The sequence below is a fragment of the Theropithecus gelada genome, chromosome 4 (assembly GCF_003255815.1).
Source record: "Theropithecus gelada isolate Dixy chromosome 4, Tgel_1.0, whole genome shotgun sequence".
Lineage (NCBI taxonomy): Eukaryota > Metazoa > Chordata > Mammalia > Primates > Cercopithecidae > Theropithecus > Theropithecus gelada.
The window spans coordinates 36369890-36393832 of record NC_037671.1 but is presented as its reverse complement, the minus strand read 5'-3'; the positions used below and the strand labels follow the sequence as shown (position 1 = coordinate 36393832).

The 23943-nt window shown below is 56.5% G+C and overlaps 2 protein-coding genes across 11 annotated transcripts in view; both read left to right on the top strand.

The window, feature by feature from the left end:
* The window catches only part of LOC112622829 (40S ribosomal protein S10), an 846014-nt gene that overhangs the window by 346356 nt on the left and 475715 nt on the right, over positions 1-23943 (top strand). The window lies entirely within an intron of this gene.
* Positions 1-23943, top strand: part of GRM4 (glutamate metabotropic receptor 4) — a 136052-nt gene that overhangs the window by 61355 nt on the left and 50754 nt on the right. For 7 of the 9 annotated variants that reach the window (XM_025382733.1, XM_025382731.1, XM_025382729.1 and 4 more), the window contains one exon: positions 5564-5780. The exons of the other annotated variants lie outside the window; for them this stretch is intronic. In XM_025382733.1, coding sequence (XP_025238518.1) covers positions 5564-5780 — 217 coding nt within the window. The remainder of the gene's footprint in view (positions 1-5563; positions 5781-23943) is intronic. 9 annotated transcript variants of the gene reach the window in all.

Here is a 23943-nt window from a genome sequence, read left to right as displayed (position 1 = left end):
CTGCAACACTCCCCTGTTCCTTTCCTTTCTTTTTTTTCCTCGCTCCTTATCCCCATGTAACAGACTCCGAAGCTTATGATGCACCTCTGCATGACCTGCCTCCATCTAGACTGGAGCCCACTGAGGGCAGTTGTCCATAGTCCATCCCCAGCCCTCAGAACTATGCCTGGAGGCCGTGGGTGCTCCATGCCTCTTTGTAGGGGGAATAAATGAATGAATGTGCAGGGCACCCATGTGCTCAGGACACATGCTATAGCCCATGCGCCCACATGCATGTGTGTATGCGCACACACACTCAGATGTACTTGAAATCCATCTTCATTGTTGCTTAAGTCCGGAAGCAGCTTTTGTCTTTCCTCATGTGGCATGGACCTCCTTGTCACTCTAGAAGCCAGAGACAGGGGAAGAGGAAGAGAGGTTTCTTCATGCATCCTCCCAGCCCTCAGCCACTCACCCCTTATCTCAGCCGAGGCTCTCCTGGGTGGTGGCTGCAGGCACACTGTGTGTCACTCCAGGGGGCCGTACAACCTACCCCTCATCAGGGGGCCCAGACAGTGGAGCACTTTTTGCACAAACACTTTCTGCCATCTCTGCTGGTGTCTCCCAGGATGCAGTGGGTATTGACTAGTGTTTGGGGGTGGGAAGAGTCTAGTTCACCTCTGCATCTCTCCACGTGGCCTTGCCTGCACAAGGTGGGGTGCTTAGAAGGCCTGTTGAATTGATGAGTAGGCAGAGAACAGTAACACCGGGAGGATGTGCCTGGTGCCCTTGGAGCGGCTGCATTCAGTGCTGTGGAAGGCTAGGCCCCCTCTGAAGGATGAGGGCTCAGGGAGGGCTGCCTGGAGGAGGTGACATTTGAGTTGGGCCTTGATGAGCAGGGGGATTTGGATGTGGGAGATGAGGTCATGGGCTCTGGGGACAGAGGAAGATAGACAAAGAGGAAGGAGAAAGGGACAGACAGAGGGACCTAGAGCAGGATGCCTGTACTTGGTCAGGGGCTGCTGGAATCTGAGTTCTGACTCTTGTCCCTTGAGGGTGTGACACAAGCTGCTGCGTCCCCAGCACCTGGAACAGTGCCCAGTGTACAGTAGGTGCTCAATGTGTTGGGTGAGGGAAGCAAAGGAGGCAGAGGGATGGAGCAGCTGGCACCGGGGCGGGCACCGCTGTCTCCCTCCCCTCCTGCTGCTGCTGTTGGGAAAGGAGAGGAGCGTTCTCTGAGGAGAATGTAAATTGCACGTCCCCCTCCTGCTCGGGCTGGGCTGCGGAGACAGTGGGAGTTGAAGAGACGTCAGAGCCCCACATGGGCCAGGTTGTCACAGTCACCTGCTTAGACGCAGACATGGCTCCCTGCCCGCCTGTGGCGGCCCCTGACACCTCCTGCCCCCCATCCCTCCACTCCAGGTTGGGGTAAGAGAGCCTTGGAGAGCCCGATAGCATTCCCAGAATGTCCCTGTGACAATGACAGTGACAACAATGAGACTATGGAGAGAGTGCGTGATGGGAGGGGGCCGGAAGAGCGGGAGAGTCCTAGGAGGTAAAGTCAGAGAGAGGCAAGAGAAGGCGATTGCTGCCAGCGGAAGTTTAGCGGAGGAATGACAGCTCCCCTAAGAGCTGACCCTTAGTGCTCACCGCCTGCCAGGCGCTGTTCTGAGTGCTTTGCCTGAATTCCCTCGTGTGACCCTCACAGCCTTAGGAGACAGCTATTGTAATTATTCCCATTGTGCAGCTGAAGAAACTGAGGCCAGGGGAGGTGAAGTCACTTGCCCAAGTTGTTTTTCAGCTGGTGAGAGGCAGAGCTGGGATTTGAGTTTAAGCAGTGTAGCTCCCCAAATTCTACTTGAAACTGTCTCCCTAGGAAGTGTGGGAGGGGCTGGAGCTGAGGAGGGAGGCTGTGGGGAGAGCAGACAGGAGAGGCTGGCAGGTGGACACATCACAGGAGGCTGGCTTATCCCCGGGATCCTGTTCAGGAGCCTGATTCCCTCGTCTCAGGGTTGGGTCCTTGTTCCAGTGTCTCAGGAATTATTAGGGGAAGGTCAGGGGCCCCTCCTGGGCTCTTGAAATCAGGGGCCTGGGGCTCTTCTGCAGGCTGACATGCGTATCCTGCAGGAGCGCATGCTTGGCCCCCCACCCTCTGGGGAATGGAGTGTGGGCTGGGGCCGGTGTGCCAGGGCCCCGCTCTGGATGTGGGCCAGGGTCTGAAGGCTTCTAACGAGACTGGCCCCACAGGGGATGCCCGGACATCCATCTGTCCATCCTGCTCGCCACCTGTGCTGAGCACCACCTGGGCCTAGACAGGAGCTTGGAAGGAGGAATAGGGAGGAGTGAGAAGGAGCCACCTCATCTCGGGGGGCCTCTGTTTCCATCTGCTGCATGCTGTGAGGCCTGGCTTGAGCAAGTCCAGAAACCGGAGTGGGCCTCCTTCCCTCTCCCGGGAGCCAAGGCCCGGTGGGAGGAAACACCAGAAGTAGGGACAAGCTTCTGATCAGGAGGGGCATGGAGGCAGGCAGGTGATGATCGCTCCTGGCTGAGGCGCAACAGAGGCCAGCGAGAGACGTAAACAAAACACTTGTCTCTCAGGGACCTCCCCCCAACAAAGAACTAACCTCCCCTGCACAGCGTGAAGAGTGCAAAGGCTGAGAAACTGCTCTGAAACACAAGATTTCTTAAAAACAAACCAGCCATGACTCGAATACCATTTTCAGACCTCAAAAATAACAACCTTAAAGTGAATTAAAAAATATCCAGTCAGAGCTCACATTTTAGAGGGTGCTGTTTTTATGCTAAGTGTTCTCCAAGGCAGAGAGGACTGGGCTAGTTTTCAGTCACTGCTGACAGAGCAGGCGAGGGGACACATAGATTCAGGTATATTCAAGTGTGGTTTGCTTTCCAAATGGGTGAAGATGTGCATGGTTCAACACTGGAAACCTACAAAGGGTAGAAGGTGAAAGGTCCCTGCCCGATCCTGTCTCGGCCACTTGCTTTCCTCCCCTGAGGCAATGCACGTGTTTTGTTTCAGAGCAGCCAGTATGCACTTCCCCTTTCACACAGTAAACAGCTTCCACCTGCATGTTGCCTCCTTATTGCTGTTATTTTTACCCCACAATATCTTGGAGACCCACCCAGAGCAGTGCCTGGAAATCAGCCTCGTTCCTTTTCACAGCTGTGTAATATTCCTTATCTGGCTGGAACTTCTTTAAACAATCCCCTCTTGATGGACATACAGGTTGTTTCCAAAGTTTTACTGTTACAAACAGTGCCAGTGGATAATGTAGTACATGCCATTTTATAAAGACCACAAGACCTACCGTGAGGGGGTTTGGGAGTTAACCCTTGTTCTGCTTAGAACCCTAAGGTTCTCTCCTGTCTGCTCACCCCTCAGCCTCCCTCCACAGCTTCTCCCACACTTCCTAGGGAGACAGTTTCAAGTAGAATTTGGGGAGCTACACTGCTTAAACTCAAATCCCACCTCTGCCTCTCACCAGCTGAAAAAAACTTGGGCAAGTTACTTCACCTCCCCTGGCCTCAGTTTCTTCAGCTGCACAATGGGAATAATTACACTAGCTGTCTCCTAAGGCTGTGAGCGTCACATGAGGGAATTCAGGCAAAGCACTCAGAACTTAGGGTTTCTAACCCGTGCTTAGAACCCTTGCTTAGAAAATCCAAAAAACCAGTTAACTGTTTCCCCTACCCACATCCTCACCCGTGAAGGTCTCAGTGGTTTGGGCTTTTCCCACAGGGGAGGCGGACAGTGAGCCATCTGGGCCATGCTTTTGGCAGTGGGCATTCTCAGGGGAGGGTGGACCCTCCCTGCCCCAGTCAACTTCCTTATTGTCATTTGTCCGTTTATTAAGAGGCTGTGGGGCCTACTACGCGTTGACTCTCCCCATCCTGCTCTGCTCCGGCCACACAGGCCCCTTGCTTGGCCACCCACACACCAAGCTCATTCCGCAGGGAGCTGCCGCTCCCTGGGCTCCAATACCTTCCTATCCTTGCTCATGCTGGCTCTGCTCGGCCGTCGCCTCCCCAGAGAGGCCTTTCCTGGCCTTGCCACCTGCTACCCTGATATCCCACCCCCTTATGCCACTCTGTGAGGCCTCATGGCTGTGGAGAATGGTCCCGGTACTTGTTAGCTTGCTTGCTCCTCTCCTCCCACCAGAAGGAAGCTCCGTGAGTGTTTTATTCACTGCTGTCCTCAGCACTCAGGACATCATAGGTGCTCAATAAAGTATTTGTTGAAGTGAACAGAGTTGAATGTTGGGATATTGAGGTGGGGCTTCTAGGTTGGCAGAAGCTCTGCCCTGTCCTGAGGAGGGGAGCTGACTGGTCTGGGAGGTGGTCCCGGGGATAGGGACACATTAGGCTTTAGCCAAGTGGGCAACCACTTGCCAGGTGCACCCCCAACCTCCCACCTGGCACCACTTGCCAGGTGCACCCCAAGTATTCCTGTCCCAGGAACATTTCCCCACCCACGGTTGCCACTGGGTCTGAAGTCCTGGCCACAGGTTTCTTGGCCAGGATTGAATCTGAGTGATTCCTTAGGGGCATAAAATCTTAGTTTTGACGCCAGCCGGGATGAATATGCATTCCCCACCCCTGTCCCCTTGGACAACTGAGTGGGCCGAGGGCACACAGGAAGGAGAAGTGTTCCTGTGGGCCAAGCGGCGAGTGGAGCCCACAGGCCCTGACCAGCCAGGAGAGCAGAGCAGTGGGTGGGGCCCTGGAAGGGAGGGGTGGAGAGGAGGGACCATACCCCTTCCCTGTCCTGGGGATGGTTGGGTGTATCTACAGGAGGCATGGGGTCTGAGTCTCATGCCTGCCTGGGGAGGGTCCAGGTGAGGCCTGTGGAGGCAGGAAGATGCCCTGTGACTAGAAAGCCCTGGGGCTGGGGCAGGGCCCTGGGTCAGCTCTGCCTTGGAGAGGTTGTGGGACCCAGCAGGGTGGTGACACTCTGGGCTCAGTGTCCCCAGCTGCAGAGAGAAGGGACTTCCTGAAGCCCACCCTGCTAGCTTCCTGGGCTTCCATCCTTGGGGGTGGAGTGGGGGACGGGGGAGCTGGAATCGAGGCTCCATCTCCCCTGAGCAGGGCACGAGGAAGGAGGCTGAGCTGGCAGAGAGCTGTGGGGACAGGGTCTGCTAGGTCCTGACCAAAGGGGCTGCCTGGGGACATGGGATGGGCCACCTGACCCCTCAGGGCCCCTCCTAACACCCAAATCCACAGACTGAATCATCTCATGTATGTGGGGATTTTCCCTGGGCTGGGATCTTTGAACTCTTTGTGTAAATTGAGGCAGCCAGAGGCTCCCAGGATGTATGTGTGTGTGGTGTGTGTACGTGTGTATGTGTGTGTGTGTGTGTGTACCTGCGCGTGGTTGGAGTGTCTTTGGGGACCCCAGGGAGGCTGGTTGGGAGACTTTCTGGAGGAGGAGGCAGTGCCCATGGGGAGGGGTGGGCTGTAGTGGTCCCAAGGCTGTGGGGACCAGAGGGAGGTTGGTGTGTAGGGGAGTAGGGCTGGCTCGGCGGGGTAGGGGCAGCCGCCACCCTCAGCAGCCCCTTTCGCCCCTCAGATACCCCAGATCAGCTACGCCTCCACCGCGCCAGACCTGAGCGACAACAGCCGCTACGACTTCTTCTCCCGCGTGGTGCCCTCGGACACGTACCAGGCCCAGGCCATGGTGGACATCGTCCGTGCCCTCAAGTGGAACTACGTGTCCACGGTGGCCTCGGAGGGCAGCTATGGCGAGAGCGGTGTGGAGGCCTTCATCCAGAAGTCCCGTGAGGACGGTGAGTCAAGCGCCTGGCTGCGGGGTCATGCCGGGCTTGGGGGCATGTGACTGACCCACCGAGAGCCCCCAGCCGGGGCCTGATGCGGGCTCTGACTGCCTGGCTGTTGCCAGGTGGGCCTTGTCCTCCTCTTTGAGCCCTGCAGTTTGGCCCATGGCCTCACTGGGCTCTGGGTGACTCCTGTGCACGGCAGGTATGAGGCCTTCGCAGACGTGGGTGTGCAGATGAGGGCACTGTTGACTTCCCTGGTGCGGGAGCCTGCAGGGCGGCTGCTGTCCTCACAGCAGAGGAAGGGACGGGGTGGGGACGAGGGCCTTGTTTAGAGGGCTGTCAGGGACTCGGGAGATGGGTGGACAGCCAGGCAGGCTCTCAGAGGAATGAGGAATTTGGAGCCCCTAAAATTGACCTGTCTGTGCTGGGGGTGAGGGGTGAAGGGCCGCGGGTGACCTGTGCTGGTTTGGGCATCAGTGAAGAAGGTGTCCCTGTGGGTGGAGTCTGAGGAACTGGCAAGTATTTATTCTCCTCGAGGTCTTCCCCTCATACCCTGATGCCACCTTCCCCCATTAAGCTTGCTGCATTGCCTTAAATTGCTGTCCTCAGATGCTCTGTGATAAAGGTGTCCCCAGAGATAAGCGGCTGAGCAGTAACAAGGGTTAACCCCTTGGCAGGTGACTCCCACCTAGCAGGGCCCGCAGAGACCCACCTAGCAGAGACCCTGGCTGGGTCTCTGCTTCTGCTGGTGCCCTGGGAGGGCTGGCTGCGTGGGCCGCAGCTGTGGGCATCTGGGAGCAGCAGGCAGCCCTGGGCTGGGGTGCCTTCACCTGGGCTGGGGTGAGCCAAGATGGGACGGCTCCTAGGAGGTTGTGGGGCTGAAGGATGGTGCCTGTGACTTCCTCGGGGCCCTGTTGTGGTGTGTGGGGGAAGCGGGGAGGCCCTTCTCCCTCCTGGCAGACCCACCTCCTGCAGAGAGGGCCCGTCTGCCCTGCCCCTGGTCTCTCCCAAAGCCCTGCCTCTACACAGCTTGCCAGCGCCTGAGACCTTGGGTGATAGTGTCTGTATATTTATACCCTCATGGCCTCAGGACTCTAATTGCTTTTCCTAAGGACTACAGAGTGTCCAGAGGCTGCCGTTGATAACACCCCGTGAGCATAATGCTGCTATAAATCTCAGATAAGCCTCTTTAATTGTACTGCTGAAGCTGCTTGGGTGCCTCCACCTGGTGGAGGGGGCAGCGGGGCGGTGGGAAGTGGGGCAGCGCTGACTGATGGCTGAGGCTCCAGGCCACTCTGCACTCCGGCAGCCTGGCAGAGCAAAAGGAAGCAGAGGTGAACAGTACGCCACTCCTACCTCCAGGCGGGCTGGCAATAGCACCTGGGGACCCTGGCAGACAGTGTCAGAGCCTCAGAACCCCAGAGCCCAGCCCCTCCCTCGGGCTACCCACATGTCCTTTCCTCCTTTGCTCAGACCTAAGACCTGGGCACCTCCCTCTGGATGGCACCTCCTACCCTACTCTGCTGGTTCCTTTCCTCCTTTGCGGCTTGAACTCTTCCCCACACCAGCCTCCTGCCTTTTCTGTTCAAGGCATGACCTTTGCAGGATTTAGGGACAAAGGTATAGGATGGGGGAAGGGATCGAGGGCTGTGAGTCTCTGTGTTCAGTTGTGTTCAGTCCCTGCCCTGAGGGACCTCAAAGCCACCCCCAGTGCTCATGCAGGCCTCCCTCTGTGCCCAGCACCTGCTGTCCTGGGCAGTCCTTCCTGCCATACGAGGTAGATGCTGCCTCATCCCCATTTTGCAGGAGAGGAAGTGCAGGCACAGAGAGGCTGAATAGTAGCTAGCACCAGGCCACACAGCAAGTAAGAGGTGGAGAAGGGATTTGAACCCAGAAGGGCTGGCTCTGGAACTAGAGGTCTCACCTGTTTCTGTACTCTTGTCTTCTCTGTCTTCTGTCATTTGCGTGCTCACTGAGACCCACCTGGGCCAGCCCCTGTGCAAGTGCTAGGGTATGACAGGGACACACAGGTATGCCCATGTACACACAGCCTGGAGGGACAGGAGAGGCATGGGATAGGGGTGCGGTCTGGGCATTGTGTTTTGGCTGAAGGTAAGCCTATTGTTTACTTTTTTTTAAATCAACATCTAATCAAGTATTGGGTGGTTAGAAAAAAAAAGTCTACCAAGATTTTTTAAAAGGACTTCATGATCTAGAAAACTAAAATTTGCTATTATGCGAAGGCCTTTAGCATGGGGCACTCCTGTCCTGGCAGAGGTGCCCCTCACAGTGCCTGCCACGCCCCATGCACCATCTGCACCTCCCTGAGGGCCTGGCTTCCTGCTTGACTGGGCCTCCCACGTCCCCAGACTTCCAAGGCTACCCCATGCCAGTGTGCAACAGCCTACGGGGGCCTGGCCAGGGCAGGTTAGGCAGCTAGATCTCCTCGCGCAACCCAATAAATGAAATTTGATTTGGAGGAACATCTTTTAGAAGGTGAAAAGAAAGGGAGAGAGAGAGCTGCACTCCAGCTGGCCAAATTGAAATCAGAATTGAGAGGCCGGTAGAAAGAGACCGCTGTACCTTGTAGCCTAATCCCTGCGAAAGATTAAAGATGTCTTTGGCTGTATATTGTATTGATTCGTCCTCTGAAGTATAAATCATCTGTGAGTTGTTCAGAGGAGCGCCGGGGAGGGGAGTGGCGGGGAGAGCGTGCTGGCCAGGCTGGGATGCATGTTAGAATTGTGGTGAGCGAGTCCTAGGTGCCAACTGTGTGCTGGGCTCTGGGTCCTTCAGAGGAGCATGACTATGGCCATTTTATAGATGGGGAAATGGAGGCCAGAGGGGGTCACTTTCCCAAGGCCACAGAGCCAGAACACGGAGGAGCTGGGATGGGAACCTGGCTCTGTCCTTCAGGTGGGGAGCCCATAGGTGGCCCATAGGCACCTGGAGTGGCTCAATACTGACTGGGCCACTGGCACCAGGCCTAAAGGAAGTCCTGGCACTGGCATTCCCCACCTCCACCCTTGTCCACACATGCTCTGGGCAATCCTGTGGCCCTTGACTGAGCCCTGCCTGGACCAGACGCCCCCTGTGAGTATTACAGATCCTGGTAATGACCATGCAGTGAAGTGCAACACCGGCGGGCTAGGTGTTTTGTCCCCATTTTGCAGATGGGAGAACTTAGCCTCAGAGCAGTGATGTGGCTTGCCTAGGGTCACACAGCCTGGTGCCGGAGCAGGACTTGGAGCTAGGGCTGTCAGGCCAGGCACTCTACCTATATGCCCTGTCTTCTCCAGCTTGCATTGCAGAAGTGGCGGCAGGTGCATAAGAGGTCAGGCTCCTTCAGGCAGACCTGTGCGCTGGCTCAGACGCTGACTGGCTGTGCGGTCTTGGGAAAGTCATTTCATCTTTCTGGGCTCAGTTTCTTATCTGTGAAATGGGAATAAAGCAGGATATAAGAGTAAAATATGTGGCTGGGCACAGTGGCTCACACCTGTAATCCCAGCACTTTGGGAGGCCGAGGCAGGCGGATCATGAGATCAGGAGTTCGAGACCAGCCTGGCCAACATGGTGAAATGCCGTCTCTACTAAAAATGCAAAAATTAGCTGGGCATGGTGGCACGAGCCTGTAATCCCAGCTACTTGGGAGGCTGAGGCAGGAGAATCGCTTGAACCTGGGAGGTGGAGGTTGCAGTGAGCCAAGATCATGCAACTGCACTCCAGCCTGGGTGACAGAGCAAGAATCCGTCTTAAAAAAAGAAAAAAAAAAAAAAAAAAGAGGAATGAAATGTGCTCCTGGCACATGCCGGCAGGAGCTCAGGAATGCGCACCAGAGGGTTTGTCAGGGTCTGGCTGTCTGGGTCCCAGCCCTACCTGGGGCCTGGCTAGTCCTGGGAGGCCTGGGAAGTGCTGGGCCCCGTGCTGTGCCCTAACTGGGAATACAGGTGTGTCCAGGGACGGGGCTAGAGACAAAACTACAGGAGCCCAGCCTAGCTTGGTTCTTAGGGGATGGCTGGTCTGGTGGGGAGAGGGCAGCAAGGTGAACTCCAAAGGCAGCTAGGCCAGGACGTGTGTGTGTGCGTGTGTATGTGCATGTGTGTGTGCGTGTGTGTGTCTGTGTGTGTGTCTGTGTAGGGGTGTGTGTCTGGGAAGTTCTGGTCATGTGACTGGCAGGCCTGCCTTGGTGGGGGTATCTGTAGACCGGGTCTGTGTGTGTGGGGGGGGCGTTGTGTGTGTGTGTGCGGGCATGTGTGGACCTTCTGGCTGCAGCCAGGACTCCCTCCTCCCTGTCAAGGCCGAGGCTGCACCAGGGAAAGGCAAGGAGACTGCCCTTCCCTCCCGGGCTCCTCCGCGGCGTCACCAGGGCTGGATTAGACATGCAGAGCAGGCCCCGCCTGGGCTCTGGAGATAACGCCAGTGAGTCACCGAGGAGGGAGAAAGGCAGGCAGTGGCAAGCGGGTGGCACAGACGTGGGCACAGATGTGGTAGGTTTTTTTTTTTTTTTTGAGACGGAGTCTCACCCTGTCACCCAGGCTGGAGTGCTGTGGCGTGATCTCAGCTCACTGCAACCTTCACCTCCCAGATTCAAACGATTCTCCTGCCTCAGCCTCCCAAGTAGCTGGGACTACAGGCGTGCGCCACCATGCCTGGCTAATTTTTGTATTTTTAGTAGAGATGGGGTTTCACAATGTTGGCCCGGTTGGTCTTGAACCCCTGATCTCAGGTGATCCACCTGCCTTGGCCTCCCAAAGTGCTGGGATTACAGGCATGAGCCACGGTGCCTGCCTTTTTTTTTTTTGGAGATGGGGTCTCACCCTCTTGCCCAGGCTGGAGTGCAGTGATACAGTCACAGCTCATTGGAGCCTCAACCTCCCAGGCTCAAGCAATCCTCCTGCCTCAGCCTCCCAAGTAGCTGGAACCACAGGCATATACCACCATGCTTGGCTAATTTTTTTTTTTTTTCATTTTTTATAGGGGTGGGGTCTCACCATGTTGCGTGGGCTGGCCTCAAACTTCTGGGCTCAAGTGATCCACCCACCTCCATCTCCCAAAGTGCTGGGATTATAGTCATGAACCACTGCATCTGGCCCAGGCCTGTTTTAAGTGCTTTGTACATATTACCTCATTTAGCTCTCAAGACAGCTCCATTATACCAATGGCTAAACAGAGGCTCAGAGAGGTTAAGTAAGTCCCATGAGGCCACACAGCAGGGCAGGATTAGAATCCGGCAGATACTCTCCCTAGCCACTGAACTTACCCTCTGTGGTGCATGGGGCAGGAAGTCCTATCCACGGGGTCACCCAGGAGTTTGTCTCTAGTCCTTTCAGGTAAGTGCGTCTAGCATGTCTGGGTATATCTGTGCCTCAAGGGTGGAAACAAGATGGCCTCTCTGGGTGTGGCAGGAAGGAGTGTGGGGGGCTTGGCCTGCTCCTTGGAGGATGTCTCATTCCTTGAACAGCAGGAAATTCTGAGGCCCTACCTCTTGGCTGTGTTGCTGTGCCCTCCATTGATATTCCAGAGATGTGGGTGAGTCAAGCTGTTGCTGGATCTGACCTCTAGCTCCGACTCCCAGGGCTGAGCATCAGACTTGCATATAGATGGCCTCTGTCAGCACAGTGGCATGGCACGGCTGACAGCCCACTGAGGAGACAGTGCTTGGGCAGCAGGAGGCCCGGGCTGGGCAGCTCCTCGTCCAGTGGGCTGTGAGACTCTCTGCATGTGGCGTCCCTGGCTGTAAATGGAGCACCCCATCTACGGAGGCTCCACGGGGATGAGGTGAAGGTCTGTGCAGCCAGAGCCAAGGGAGCTGGCACCACTTGCATTAAGGGTACCTGTTCCGCTGCCCCTCCTCACTCTCCGGCCTTTCCTCCTTCTGTGCCTCTCCCTTGATCTTGCCACACCAGCTATCTTGCAGCTCCTCAAATGTTCCAGGCACCAGCCCGCCTCAGGGCCTTTGCGCGGGCTGGTCCTCCTGGGGGAAAGCTGCTCCTGCATATCCACGCAGCCCGCATTCTTGGTGTCTTCAGGTGTCTTCTCGGATGTCTCCCTTCAGAGAGGCCTCTGAACAGCCTATCTGAAACAGCCCCTGCCTCAGTCCTACTCTCCAGTCCCCGTACCCTGCTCTGTTTTTCTTTATAGCAGCAGACTAATACCTTTTTATTTGTTTGTGTATTGTCCACCAAGGCAGAGATTTTAATCTGTTTTGTTCTCTGCTGCATCTCCAGCATCTGGCACAGCCCTGGCACATAGTAGTTGCTCAATAAATGCTTGTTGAATGAATGGTTATTTGCAAAATCCAGCCCCCAACTACTCACTTCTTCTTTAGCTCTCTTCCCAACCCTAGACCTAGAAGTTGCTCTCCCAGCCTACAAAGGGGCAAACTGAGGCTGACAGAGTGTAGGCATTGGGGGTGAGGCCAGGCTAACCTGGGACCTCCACCTCCTGCCCCACTGAGCTCCCTGGCTGTTCCCCTTCCTCTCTCTGCTGACTCACTGAAGACAGAAATCCATTCCTGGAGACATAAGGGAGGGAGCAGGAACTCGGGGCCTGTCAGCAGCTGCGTCAGGTGAACTGTGGGGTGCGCCTCGTGCCATTCCTCACTGCTGGCCTTGGGTGCTTCATCCTGCAGTGCTGCTGCCCCGGGGGGCAGGAAGGGAAAGTGGCTCAGTCCTCCACCAGCTTGAGTCTCCAGCTGGCCGGAGCTTCCTAGATTTATTTCGCCCTGTGCTGTGCCCTGTGCCCTCCCTTGCACATAGAGGACCGCAGCATAGCATATGACTCTGTAGAGTGAAATGTGAGTGAACAGACGACCAGCCCTGTTCCCTGGGCACGTTCCAGCCCCGGTGTGAGACAGAGACAGGCTGCAGGCCCTGCTCTCAGGCCCTTTTGGTGGGCATAAGAGGAGCCATGCACAGCCAGCCCTGGCACCTGCCCTGCACACAGTAGGTACTCAGCAGAGCCTGCCTGAATAAGTAAAGAAAAGGGATGTGGTAATGTGTCCATTGAAGTGAAGACACAAACCCTAGGGCTGCGGGGGCTCCAGCCCAGCCAGGCTGGGCAGGCAAGCCGGGCTTGGAGGAGGTGTATTTGGACAAGAGGAGGAAGGAAAGGGCACGCCAGGTGGGAGAACAGTAGGAACAAAAGCCTGGAGGTGTGAATGAACAGGCAGATGGAAGCGATGAGAGGCCTGGGTTGGAGCTCCTGTGGCCGTGGGGTGGGGAGGGGATAGGGAGCCATTTGAGGTGGGGTCGAGGAGAGTTTCTTTTAGGCCAACACCGCATGTTGAAATGTTTCATGCTGGCTTGGCTGACCATCTCCACTTGTTGGGCCCAACTCGCTCAGGGCCCTGAGGGGTCCCCTTGCCATTGAGGCTCAGAGCCAAGGCCCTTCTCCTTGCAGGCGCCCCTCACCTGCCCTGTCCCAAACAGAGCTGAGCTCCTTGGTGGAGCAGGCGGGGGTGGAGGTTTTCCCTCGAAGGCTCCCTGGGAAGCCCCTTCAGGTGGGCCACAGTACCTGCTGACCCTTCCCTCTGTCCCCGCCCCACTGACGGCTCCAGAGGCCAGGGAGGGACAGGACCACACCTAGCTCTGTGCCCCCCGCCCTCCCTCGCACATAGCAGGGCCTCAGCACACGCTACAGAATGAAGAGTGAACAGATGACCAGCCCTGTTCCCTGGGCCTCCTCCTCTTACCTGTGACAGGAGTGGGTACAGTAGCCCGCCTCTGAGGTCCAGCTGGCACAGACAGGCTGTGTTCTCGCCCTCCATGGCCTTGGCTCTAGGCATCCTTCATGAGAGCAAAGACCTGTTCCCCACAATTTGGGCTCATCCTGAAGACACCCTCAGACACCCACTGAAAACTACTTGTTTAGAATGTGTCTGTCAGAGGAGTGCCAGAAAGGAAGCTTCGAGCAAGGCCGAAAGGAATAGGAGTGGATGTCAGCGCTGACCCCTCAGGGCTTGGCGTTTTGGTTCAGGAATGATCGGGGCCAACTGCATGGTGGCAGTGCCTGGAGTGTGCAACCTTCCCACCTCATCAGATGAACCATGGTCAAAATGAGCAGGGAGCAGGGGTTTGAGTGGGGGTAGAAGCAGGGAGGGGTGCTGCTGCTGGCTTTAGCTTGTATCCGAGTATCAGATGACTTTTAGCAGCTTCAAAGGGAGAGGCCTCTGGACTGTTCCACCAGCTGCCTCCTGGGACCCAGGGACCCTGCAGCCCAAGGCTGAGCACTCTGCCCTCTGACGTTGCGTTTTCCCAGGATGAGGGGGAGTGGGCCCCACCCTGCAGCAGAACCTCCCATTCTAACTTATCAACCAGGCCGTTCTAGACCCGAGACCCATCTTGCCTTCTGTTGCCCTTGTACGCCACCTATCACTTTACTGCGGGTGGAAATTAAGTGGACCTGGCATGGGCGCCCCCTGCCAAGCCATGAGACCCACCACTCGCCAGCTGGGTCTCCTTGCCGGGGCTTGGAGATTGGCAAGGTGTTGTTGTTAATGTGACTGCTCGTGATTGCCAGGTCAGTCTCCGTTCCGTTGTGAAGATGAACCACGCGTTTGCTTGGTGCGCCTCGGGGACTGCGCCTGTCTGCTTGGATTCCTCTGCCACTCTGACCTGTGCAGGGCCTGACACCTCTGCATTTTGTAAGTCCCCAGGTTGGTGTCGCCGGGCCTGCTGCTTTTCTTTCAGTGCAGCCACTTTTCCTGGCTCCCTCTGCCTGATGCGCTTGTCCAGACAGGGACATGCTCCCGTCTGCATTCGCCTCTAAGCTTGATGGGAATGACAGGAGGAAGACGTCAGATGCTGAGCCCTTTTTCTCTGAATTTGCATCTCTTCCCTCCTGACGGGAAGCAACGTTTTCTTTCACAGCCTCCTTTGTGGAATGTGTTTGAAGATTCCTTTGGGGTTTGAAAAAATTCCCTTTGCTGGTGGCAGCCCCTTTGTGGCTTTGGCCTTCTGAATCCGGTCCTTTTCCCCAGTGATGCAGGAGAATAGAGTGGCCAAGAGCCCAGACACTGGGGCAGACGGCGTGGCTTCAAATCTGGCTCTGCCATCATGAGTTGTGCTACCCTAAACAGTCCCCGAGGGGCCCTGTGCCTCAGTTTCCACCTTTGTCAAACAAGGATACTAATAGTCCTTCCCTTACAGCTTGTTGTGAGGTTAAATGCACGCATAGCTATAAAGTGCTTGCCGGGTGGACCGGGCACTGCACCGAGCACTGGTGCTCCCGAAGGCATTAGTTGTTTTCCTTCTTAACCAGAGAACAGGAGCAGGGCAGGGGGCCCTGGGCTGGGAGGCGGACTGAGTTCTGGTCCCGGCTCTTTTCCCTGGGCGGCTGTGTGACTTTAGGCTGGTAACCTTCCCTCTCTGAGCCTCAGCTTTATTGACAGCATGCAGCCAACATATCAGAGGACCTCTGAGTCCCCCACGGCACAGGTCTTCACATCCCTCACTGACTTCTCGTGGCTTTCCTGTCTCACTTTGCCACATGGAGGGTCAAGCACCACAGTTGGTCTCTGGCTTCCTGTGTGTCTTGTTTTTGGACCCAGGCAGGAGCCCACAGCGTAGCTACTTTCAAAGCGGCCTGCTGCTCCCTAACTCCTCTGGCCTCTGATTTTTTTTTTGATGTTTTTGACAAATCTCTCAACTGGAACCCCATTGTCTTCAAGCTCATTTTCTTCTGTTGTTTCTTTCTCCTCACTGAGCCTGTTCACTCAGAACACACTGGGGTCTGTCCCCCAGGCTCCCACTGGACAGGGACCCTTCCAGTGTCTTCCCTTGGCTAAAGGGCAAGTGGTGAAGGCTGCTGCCCTGCTCACCCCTGCTCGGGTTTGGGCCTTGACTTTCAGGAAAGCATCTTCACCTGTTTGCTGACCCTGGACTTCGGCCTGCTTTCCTGGCTGGGGTGGGGTTCTTGGAACTCCAGGTCCTCACTCTGAGCTCCCTGGAGATGTGGCTGAGATAAACCCCATCTGCCTTTTCCTCTGCATCTCTGGAGGGACCTGTGAACCCACCATTTCCTTCCCTGTCTCACATTCGCCACCCAGCACTTCCCACCTCAGGCCTACATGGGCCCACCAAGTGCCCTGGGGCGGGTGGGAATGTCCAGCAGCCTGAGTCCCAGTCTCAGCCCCACCCTCCACCACTATGTGACCCTACATGATTCACTTCTCCCTGAGCCTCTGGTTTTTCATTTGTAAGACCAAAAACGGACTGTGTGCCTTCCTCAGTGGGCTCATGTATGTGGGCATGAATGGTATATGCGGACATTTCTGCCTTGATATTCCATGTTCCCCAACCTGGTCCCTCTTCCTTCTTCCCAGAGCCTTTGAGCCTGAACAGACTCAGCCTCCCATGCCAGCCTCACAGCCAGCCTGGCCTGGCCTGTGTACAGACCCCTGAGGCTCCTTGTGTGTAATACACACATTTTGAGGCCATGTTCACGAACTATCATGACAGACGCTGCTCCCCGGCCCCAGCCTCAGCCCCTGCACAGAAACCCTGAGCATTGTCCCCACTGCAGAGGAGGTGACTGCAGCCCAGGGTGCCCAGGGGCTTGCCTGGGCCCTCCCAGCTTGTCAGGGCAGAGCTGGGCTTTGTAGCCAGTTCTGTGTGACTCCGAAACTGGCCCTTGCTCTGGAGCTCGAAGGTGGGAAGATGGAGTCCTCCTTTTAAGTGGGGAATTTGGTTCCCTTCATCTGGCCTTCCCCAGGGAAGCACTGGTGGGCTTGTCAGATGGGCAGGCCTCAGAAGGCCGTGCCCCACAGAGGCCAGCAGTTCTAGGGCTAGGGAGGAAAGAGGTAGGGATGGGGGCAGGGTAATCTCCAAGGGTCCCTGGTTTCCCCACCTGGTGTGAAGCTTGGAAGACCTTGGCATGGTAAGTGTGTGTGTGTGTGTGTGTGTGTGTGAGAGAGAGAGAGAGAGAGAGAGACAGACAGACAGAGAGGGAGAGAAGAGAGAAGTGGGTCAGGAGCCCTCAAGTCACATGTGACTCCCACATGACCATGTATGGGCCGTGAGGGGCCCTTTCTGAAAGTGGTCTGGGAGGGCTGAATCCCCTGGCAGCCACTCCTTTGGTGCTGGCTCCCCTCGTGCTTCTGGGACTTTCAGGGACTCAGAAGGTGGAACCCAGGCCTCCAAATCCCACAGACCTGCCCAGGGGTATGGCTGGTGAGGAGGGGCATGGCCATTTTTTCCTTCTGCCCTCCAGCCTTTGCATCCCTTTCCTCCACAGTAATTCATTCATCTGCAGAATGAATATTTATTGAGCACTGACTGTATGCCAGGCATTGGACCAGGACACTGGGGTACGGCCGTGGACTAAGCACATGAAGCTCCTGGCCTTGTGGGGCTCACACTTGGGGAGAGGGCAGGAGGAACTTGCAGTGAATAAGCAAACACATCACTGTATAATTATAATTTGAGATACCAGCTGTGAAAGATGCGGCTCTGAAGAGGAACAAAGCAGTGTAAGTGGACAGAGAGGGGCAAGTAGGGGAGACTCTTCCCTGCAAGGTTGACGGACTTTCGGTCCTCAGCCTGGCTTTCTGCAGGGGTGACTTTTGGCAGATCCCCAGCTGCAGCAAGGGCATTAGCCAGGTGGAGATCTGTGGGAAGAGGGCCCCAGGAAGGGGAACTGGCATGTGCAAAGACCCTGAGGTGGTGCCTGCCCGGCATTTGGAGAATAACCAGGAGGCAGGGGCAGAGTGAGTGAGGCAGGGAGACATACGGGCAGAGGAGGGCAAATTGCATGGGGCCCTGGGGGGCCCTGTGAGGACTTTGGCTTTTGTACTGGGTGAGCTGGGAGCCGTTGGAGGGTCAGGAGCAGAGGAGGGTCGTGATCCCTCTGGCTATTGTGCAGGGAATAGAGTGGGACCTTGGGCCAGTGTGGAGGCCACTGTAGTCCAGGCAAGAAGTGACAATGGCCTGGACCAGGGGTGGGGGTGGTGAGAAGGGACAGATTTGGGGTGTATTTGAAGTCTGGGCCCACTGGCCTTGCTTCTGGGTTGCCTGTGGCCAGAGGGCTGGAGGGTGAGGGGTCGCCAGGCCACGCACAGTGCTCCTGGCTTCAGTACCATGGATAGTGAGTCTGCCCCAAGGTCAGCTGCTTGCGAAGTCCTGGTTGGCTCCAGCCCAACCAAGGGCCCCTTTTTGGGCCAGTCTTATGGATGCTGAGTGGGTCTTCATGTGTGAAGTTCAGTTCCTTCCCCTTGGTTTTGTTACCAGTTTCTTTTTTAGCTATACATGTTTATTTCTGGGCACTGCTGCGAATTCTTTTTGGGACAAGGCAGGTCTGAATGCGACAATGAAGCTGGGATGAGAGGTTTGGAGCAGTTGTCTCCAAAAATCTCTTGTGTCTCTGGCTAAACTGTTGTTGCAGGGAGGGGAAGGCCAGGCAGGATTGGGGGAGGGGAGGCTGCCTTGAGAAGCAGTGATGGGAGAGACCTCCCCGGGAGGTGGGCCTGTCCCAGGGTGGCGGGGGGCTGTCCTGGCTGTGTGCCTCCCTTCTGAGAGTCAGGAGGGGCAGCCTTCCCGAAAGAGCAGCAGGTGACGTGAGTCGGGTGGGCTGGCCCTGGCAGAGAGTGCTTTCCCCGGCCTGCCAGACTTGCCTTGTGTCCATGGACGAGCCATTATTCCTCACTGGCTGTTGGTTTCTCCACCTGTAATATGGGTACAGCTGTATTCCGACTTCGCTGGTTATTGTAAGAATTACAGAGATAGGAATTAGCCAACAGAAAGGCCTAGTGAGAGCTGTTGGGAGTGAGGGGCTACCTCTGAGGCCTCAGACCCAGGGGAGTGCCTGGGCCTCTTCCTGGTGGGGGTTCTCCCAGCCTCCCGCTGTGACTGTCCTCTCCTCTCTCCCTCACTTACATGCTGCATTATATCTGTGCCCCATTTTGCGGTAGACAGAATGATCATATGGATATTCTATGCAAATTCTGCTTTTTAATGAGCCAGAAGGAAAGCTAACGACTCTTGCAGACGTCTTGGGGCCCCAGGGAGGCCTTGGGATATGGGGAGGAGAGGAAGCAGGACAAAGTGACAAGTAAGAGGAGAAGAGGGAGGGAGGGTGGAGAGTGAACAGAGGGCCATGCAGTAGGGGCTGCGGAGGGGTGCGGGAGAGGGGACAGTGGAGGCCCTGTGACCATCTCCCCAAGCCTCCGTGCCCACCCCATTTTACAGGTAGGAAACAGGCTGAGAGCAGAGGCTACTTGTCAGGGCACCCCAGAAGGCAGGAAGCAGAGAGGAGGGCCAGATAGAAAGGTGGAGGCAGGAAAGAAGATGGGGTGGAGGAAGGGAAGGTGGAGGCTGCAGCACTGGGTTCTGGCTGGTGGGCTCGGTTTCCTTATCTGTGAAATGGTTGTAATACCTAGGACCTGGTTGTACTGGAAGGAGCTCAGAATTCAACATGTAGAAAGGTTACTTGACTGGGAGTGCTGCGTGAACATGAGGGGCTGTGCAATGACGGGAGAAAGTGTGTATTGTGGGGAGACAGAGAAGAGGCAGAAGGTGGGCAAGAGAGAGTGGGGGAAGACGGGAAGCACAGAGGAACAGCAGCTGGAGATGGGGCCAGGAGCCTTCCGGACAGTAGGTCAAGTGTTAATTAACCACCTAACTAGCGTGTTCATTCCTTTGTTCATTCTCTTGTCCCTATTGTTGGCTTCACAGATGGATGGCAGCTCCACGAGGCCAGGCTTATCTGTCCTATTCCTGGTGGTACCCACAGAATCTAGGACAGCTCCTGGCACTGGGGGTTGCTGAGTCAGTGACGGTGACTGCTCTGTGCCTGGCAGTGTGTGGATCCAGGGCCCAGCAGTGGCCACTGCTGGAGTCAGAGGCTGGTGGGTGCAGAGGCACCTAGTCCAGTAACTTTCATTCACTGTGCTAAGTGCAGTGATTGAGACATTGAGATTGTTATAAGCGCCCAGGGGAGGAGGAGCTTGGGGATACCCATAAAGGCTTCCTGGAGGAGGGGGCCTGAGCTGAATCCTTAAGAACAGGTGGAGCTGACTTGAAGAAAAGAGTCTGGGAAGGTGAATTAGACACCAAAGGCAGAGCAGAGTCTGTCTAAAGGCTCCGACGTATGTTGGAAACTGCAGATGCTGTTAGAGGTGGGGGTGGGAGAGGAGGCTGGGAGTGGATGAAGTCAGTCCTGCAGAGCCCTTCAGGACAGGCTGAGGACTTGGTCCTGAGGGAGGTGAGAGCCACTGAAGGTGTGAGGGATGGAAGTGACCAGGTGGGACTAGAGTTTCGGTGGAAAGTTGTAAGGGCCAGGCTGGGCAGCCTGAGGTTTGTGTGGCAGGTGTGGGGCTGTGGTCTGGAAGGACGGTGTCGACAGAAGTGGGGGTGCGCCATGAATTAGGGCCTGAGGGATGAGGTATGGCTGGACCTGCGCCAGGGACACTGCGCCAGGGACATCTGGGGCTCCTGAGCCAGCCTGAGAGGGGCCTGGGCAGAATGTGTGAGCACAGCACGTGCTGGTCAGCCTCGGGCAAATCCCGGCCCCTCTCTGGTTTAGATCAGAAACGAGCTTTCAAGTCTGGGCAGCTGCACCCTACCCCCGGGGACATGTGGGACATGTGGGGAAATATGTGGGGCACTTTGGATTATCACAATGACTTGAGTGTCTAGTCCCTTGTACTGGAACATGGGACAGTCCCACACTGTGAAAAGTTGTCCCACCCCAAATGTCTGTTGAGAAAAACTTGCAGACGCTACCCACCCCTCCCCCAGCTCCAACTACAGCATACAGGAAGAGCCCCTGCCTCCTGCCCTTGCTCCCCAAGGCTCTCCTGACCCTACTGAAGGCCGCTCCCAGGATCCAGGCCTGGAATCCCTTTTCCCTCCCTACGTGGTTCCTGTCTCCCATCCCCCATGACCCCCATCTGGCCAAGCAGGCCCCCAAGCTTTGAGGCTCCAAGCCTTTTCCCAACAGTGCTGAGAGCCTGGGGGAGTTTTTTGGGGTGAGGACTTCTTCAGCTCAGGGCTCACATCTGGGCCCCAGCCCCCAGCATCTGCCCATCAGCTTTGCCAACCTGAGTCCTCACAGCCCAGTGTCTCAAGAAGGCTTCTCCTGCTGCCCTGGGTGAGGCTGGTCCCTGCTGCCGTGCTCACTTCGGGAAGGCATCCTCTCACCAGTCCCTCCACCAAGGCCAGCTGACACGTCCACCTTCTTGGTCCCCCCTCCCTGGCGTGGGCCAGCAGCCCCATTTTGCAGCTGAAGAAGCTTGGTGGAGTGAAGGGATCATCTGGTTATATCCAGTGCTGGGGCTTGACCCAGCCCCCCGGTTTTCTGTATTTCTTGCTATTCTGCCACCAAAAGGAGTGGCCTGCAGGAGCCAGAGCCGGGCTCTTTGCCACCCCTCCCTCCTGGCCTGGCCTGAAGAGGAGGGGCAAGGGCTAGCTCAGGAGAAGGGTCCAGGGGGACTTCATTACCCAATGCCTACTTGTGGCAGTGGGTGGGTGGGAGGGGCGCCGAGCCTGCCGCTGGCAGGGAGGCATGCTTGGCCTGCCTGGGTAATTACATCTCAGCATTTCATTTTGCTTGTCAGTTTCCACTTCCAAGGGATGTGGGCTCCTAAATATTTCATCCCAGCCTGCACTGTCTGTTCTTCTCTGGCCAAACCACATGCCCAGCTGCTGGCCTCTAACCCTGGCCAGGCCCTACTGCTGGCCTGACTGTGCCTCGAGGTCATCTTCCCCATGCCTCTCTCTGCCTCAACACAGGGTCTCTGCCACCAGCCCAGCGCTGGCTCCCATTCCCAGGGTATCTGGGGTGAACAGACTGGGGAGACAACATTGTTGGAAACTAGGTTCATTTCAACTGTCGTCGGTTGAGCATCCTACACTCTGCTGGAAACTGGGCGGTTAGAAACGGGAAAGACACAGTCTGCCCTTGAAGGGGCTCATGGGCTGATGGAGGAAACCAACAATAATAGTATAATAATAATAAACACTTCCTGAGCACCAATGTGCCAGGAACTGTTCTAAGTACCTTATGTATATTAACTTGCTTATTCTTCACACTTTGTTATGTGGAGACAAGGCTCAGAGAGATTAAGGAACTTGTCCAAAGTCACACAGCTGAGAAGTGGCAGAGCTGGGATTTGAACCTGAAGCAGGTCAGTTCCAAAACTGACCACAGCACAAAGTGGAGGATGGCAAGTGGCAGTGGAGAGGAGCAGGCGGGCGCGATGAGCTCCCACTGTGGCAAAGGGCTGGGATATTTCATGTGGGAAGAGGCAGAGAAGTGGGGCCCTAGGCTGGAGGGAGCTGGGCAGATAGAGACGTGGGAAGGGCATTTCTGGCAGAGGGACCAGCACTGGGAAAGGCTCTAGGGGGGAACGTTCTGGCTGAGTTGGAGAAAGTGGTCCTGCTGTGGTAGAGGTGAAGTGAGGCGGAGGAGACGATTGGAAGGTGAGATGTGACCTCCTCCACCAGAGTGTCACTGGAGTTGGGGAAGATGGGAAGAAACTTGGGGGTCTTGTCCTGTGAGTGGCTCCTCCAGTATCCTCAGCCACACTCCACGGTGTCCCGGCCTTGACCGTGGCCTGAGGCGGGGACAGAGCCGTGCAGTCAGGCTGAGGGCCCTGTTCGCCACAGCCCCACCGCACTGCCCACGGGTTGGACCAGGACATGACCTTGGCAGGGACCCTGACCCACACTAGCAGTCTCGAGTCTGGCTCCCGGTTGGCCTCCCACTGCTGTGTGAGCCTTGGGCAGACTCCCTTCCCTTCATGAACTGAACCCAAGAAATGGGTGGGATTCGCTCATCAGTGAATGCTGGGCACAGCCACTGAGGGTGGGGACAGCAGACCTGGGGTAGGGGCCTCTGGAGGGCTTTGGGTGGTGGCCACGAACCAGCCATCTCTTCGTGTCCTGCCCCATCCAGGCCCCTCCTGCCCCATCCAGGCCCCTCCTGCCACCATCTGCCTCCAAACACCATGGCTTCCCTTTTCTATTATTTTTCTGCTTTTCTTGCTTCAGAGGTGTTTTGCCTAAGTGGGTTTGTGTTAAGACATTAAGTCGATCACTCAGCAAATTTCCCTCTGCTCAGAGCCTAGCGCCATGAATAATGCAGCTCTGAGCCACACCGCCTGCGCTGCCCAGCGGCCTCCTGTTGGGGGGACGGCAGGGCTCAGCTCTGAGATGTTGAGCCCCACAGCTGCCCTGGCAGGTCCTCCAAGGCCTGCATCCTCCTCCACACCCCAAAATATCCCCTAGGGGCTGAGCCTGTCCACAGGTGATCTGCTCTAGTCCTCACCGTAACCCTGCTGTGTCTGGGGGACGGAGTTCATACCATACCATTTCACAGAAGGGGAAATGGAGGGTTGGAGAGGGGGCAACGTGGCTTTCATCGTGAAGCAGTAGGTGGTTGAGATGGGACATGGCCCTGTCTGTGCCCAGACTCTGCCTCCTCATGTCACACCAGTCCAGCTCTCGTATGTCTGTGTCCCCCTCTTCTGCCCCGTTGGTGCCCCTGCACCCCGAGATCCAGCCCCGTTCTCCCGGCAGGGGCAGGGACGGGCGGGAATGGAGAGCCTGGTGGCAGAGGGTGGGGTTTCAGAGGCAAAAGGAGGGCTTTGCCTCAATGTGCCGGCCACAGAGCTGCTCCATGAATAGCCGTGCCGTCCCCTCCGTCCAATTGCTGGACCACAGGCCCCTCCATGGTCACCTCAGCCAGTGAGGACCAGGCCAAGGGAGGAGGTGCTAATTGTGCTGAGGTGTGGCTGGGCCCCCAAACGACGTGAGGGATGTGAGCTTCTGCCAGGCCCTGGTGCATGCTAGGGCCTCGCAGGGCCTTTCTGGGAAAGGATTGAGGCTAATTGGGGCATTCACTGGGGAGACTTAGCAAGGAGGCCTTTCTCAGTTAAGAAGAGATGGGCTGGCCGGGCGTGGTGGCTCAAGCCTGTAATCCCAGCACTTTGGGAGGCCGAGACGGGCGGATCACGAGGTCAGGAGATCGAGACCATCCTGGCAAACACGGTGAAACCCCGTCTCTATTAAATACAGAAAAACTAGCCGGGCGAGGTGGCGGGCGCCTGTAGTCCCAGCTACTTGGGAGGCTGAGGCCAGAGAATGGCGTGAACCCGGGAGGCGGAGCTTGCAGTGAGCTGAGATCCGGCCACTGCACTCCAGCCTGGGTGACAGAGCGAGACTCCGTCTCAAAA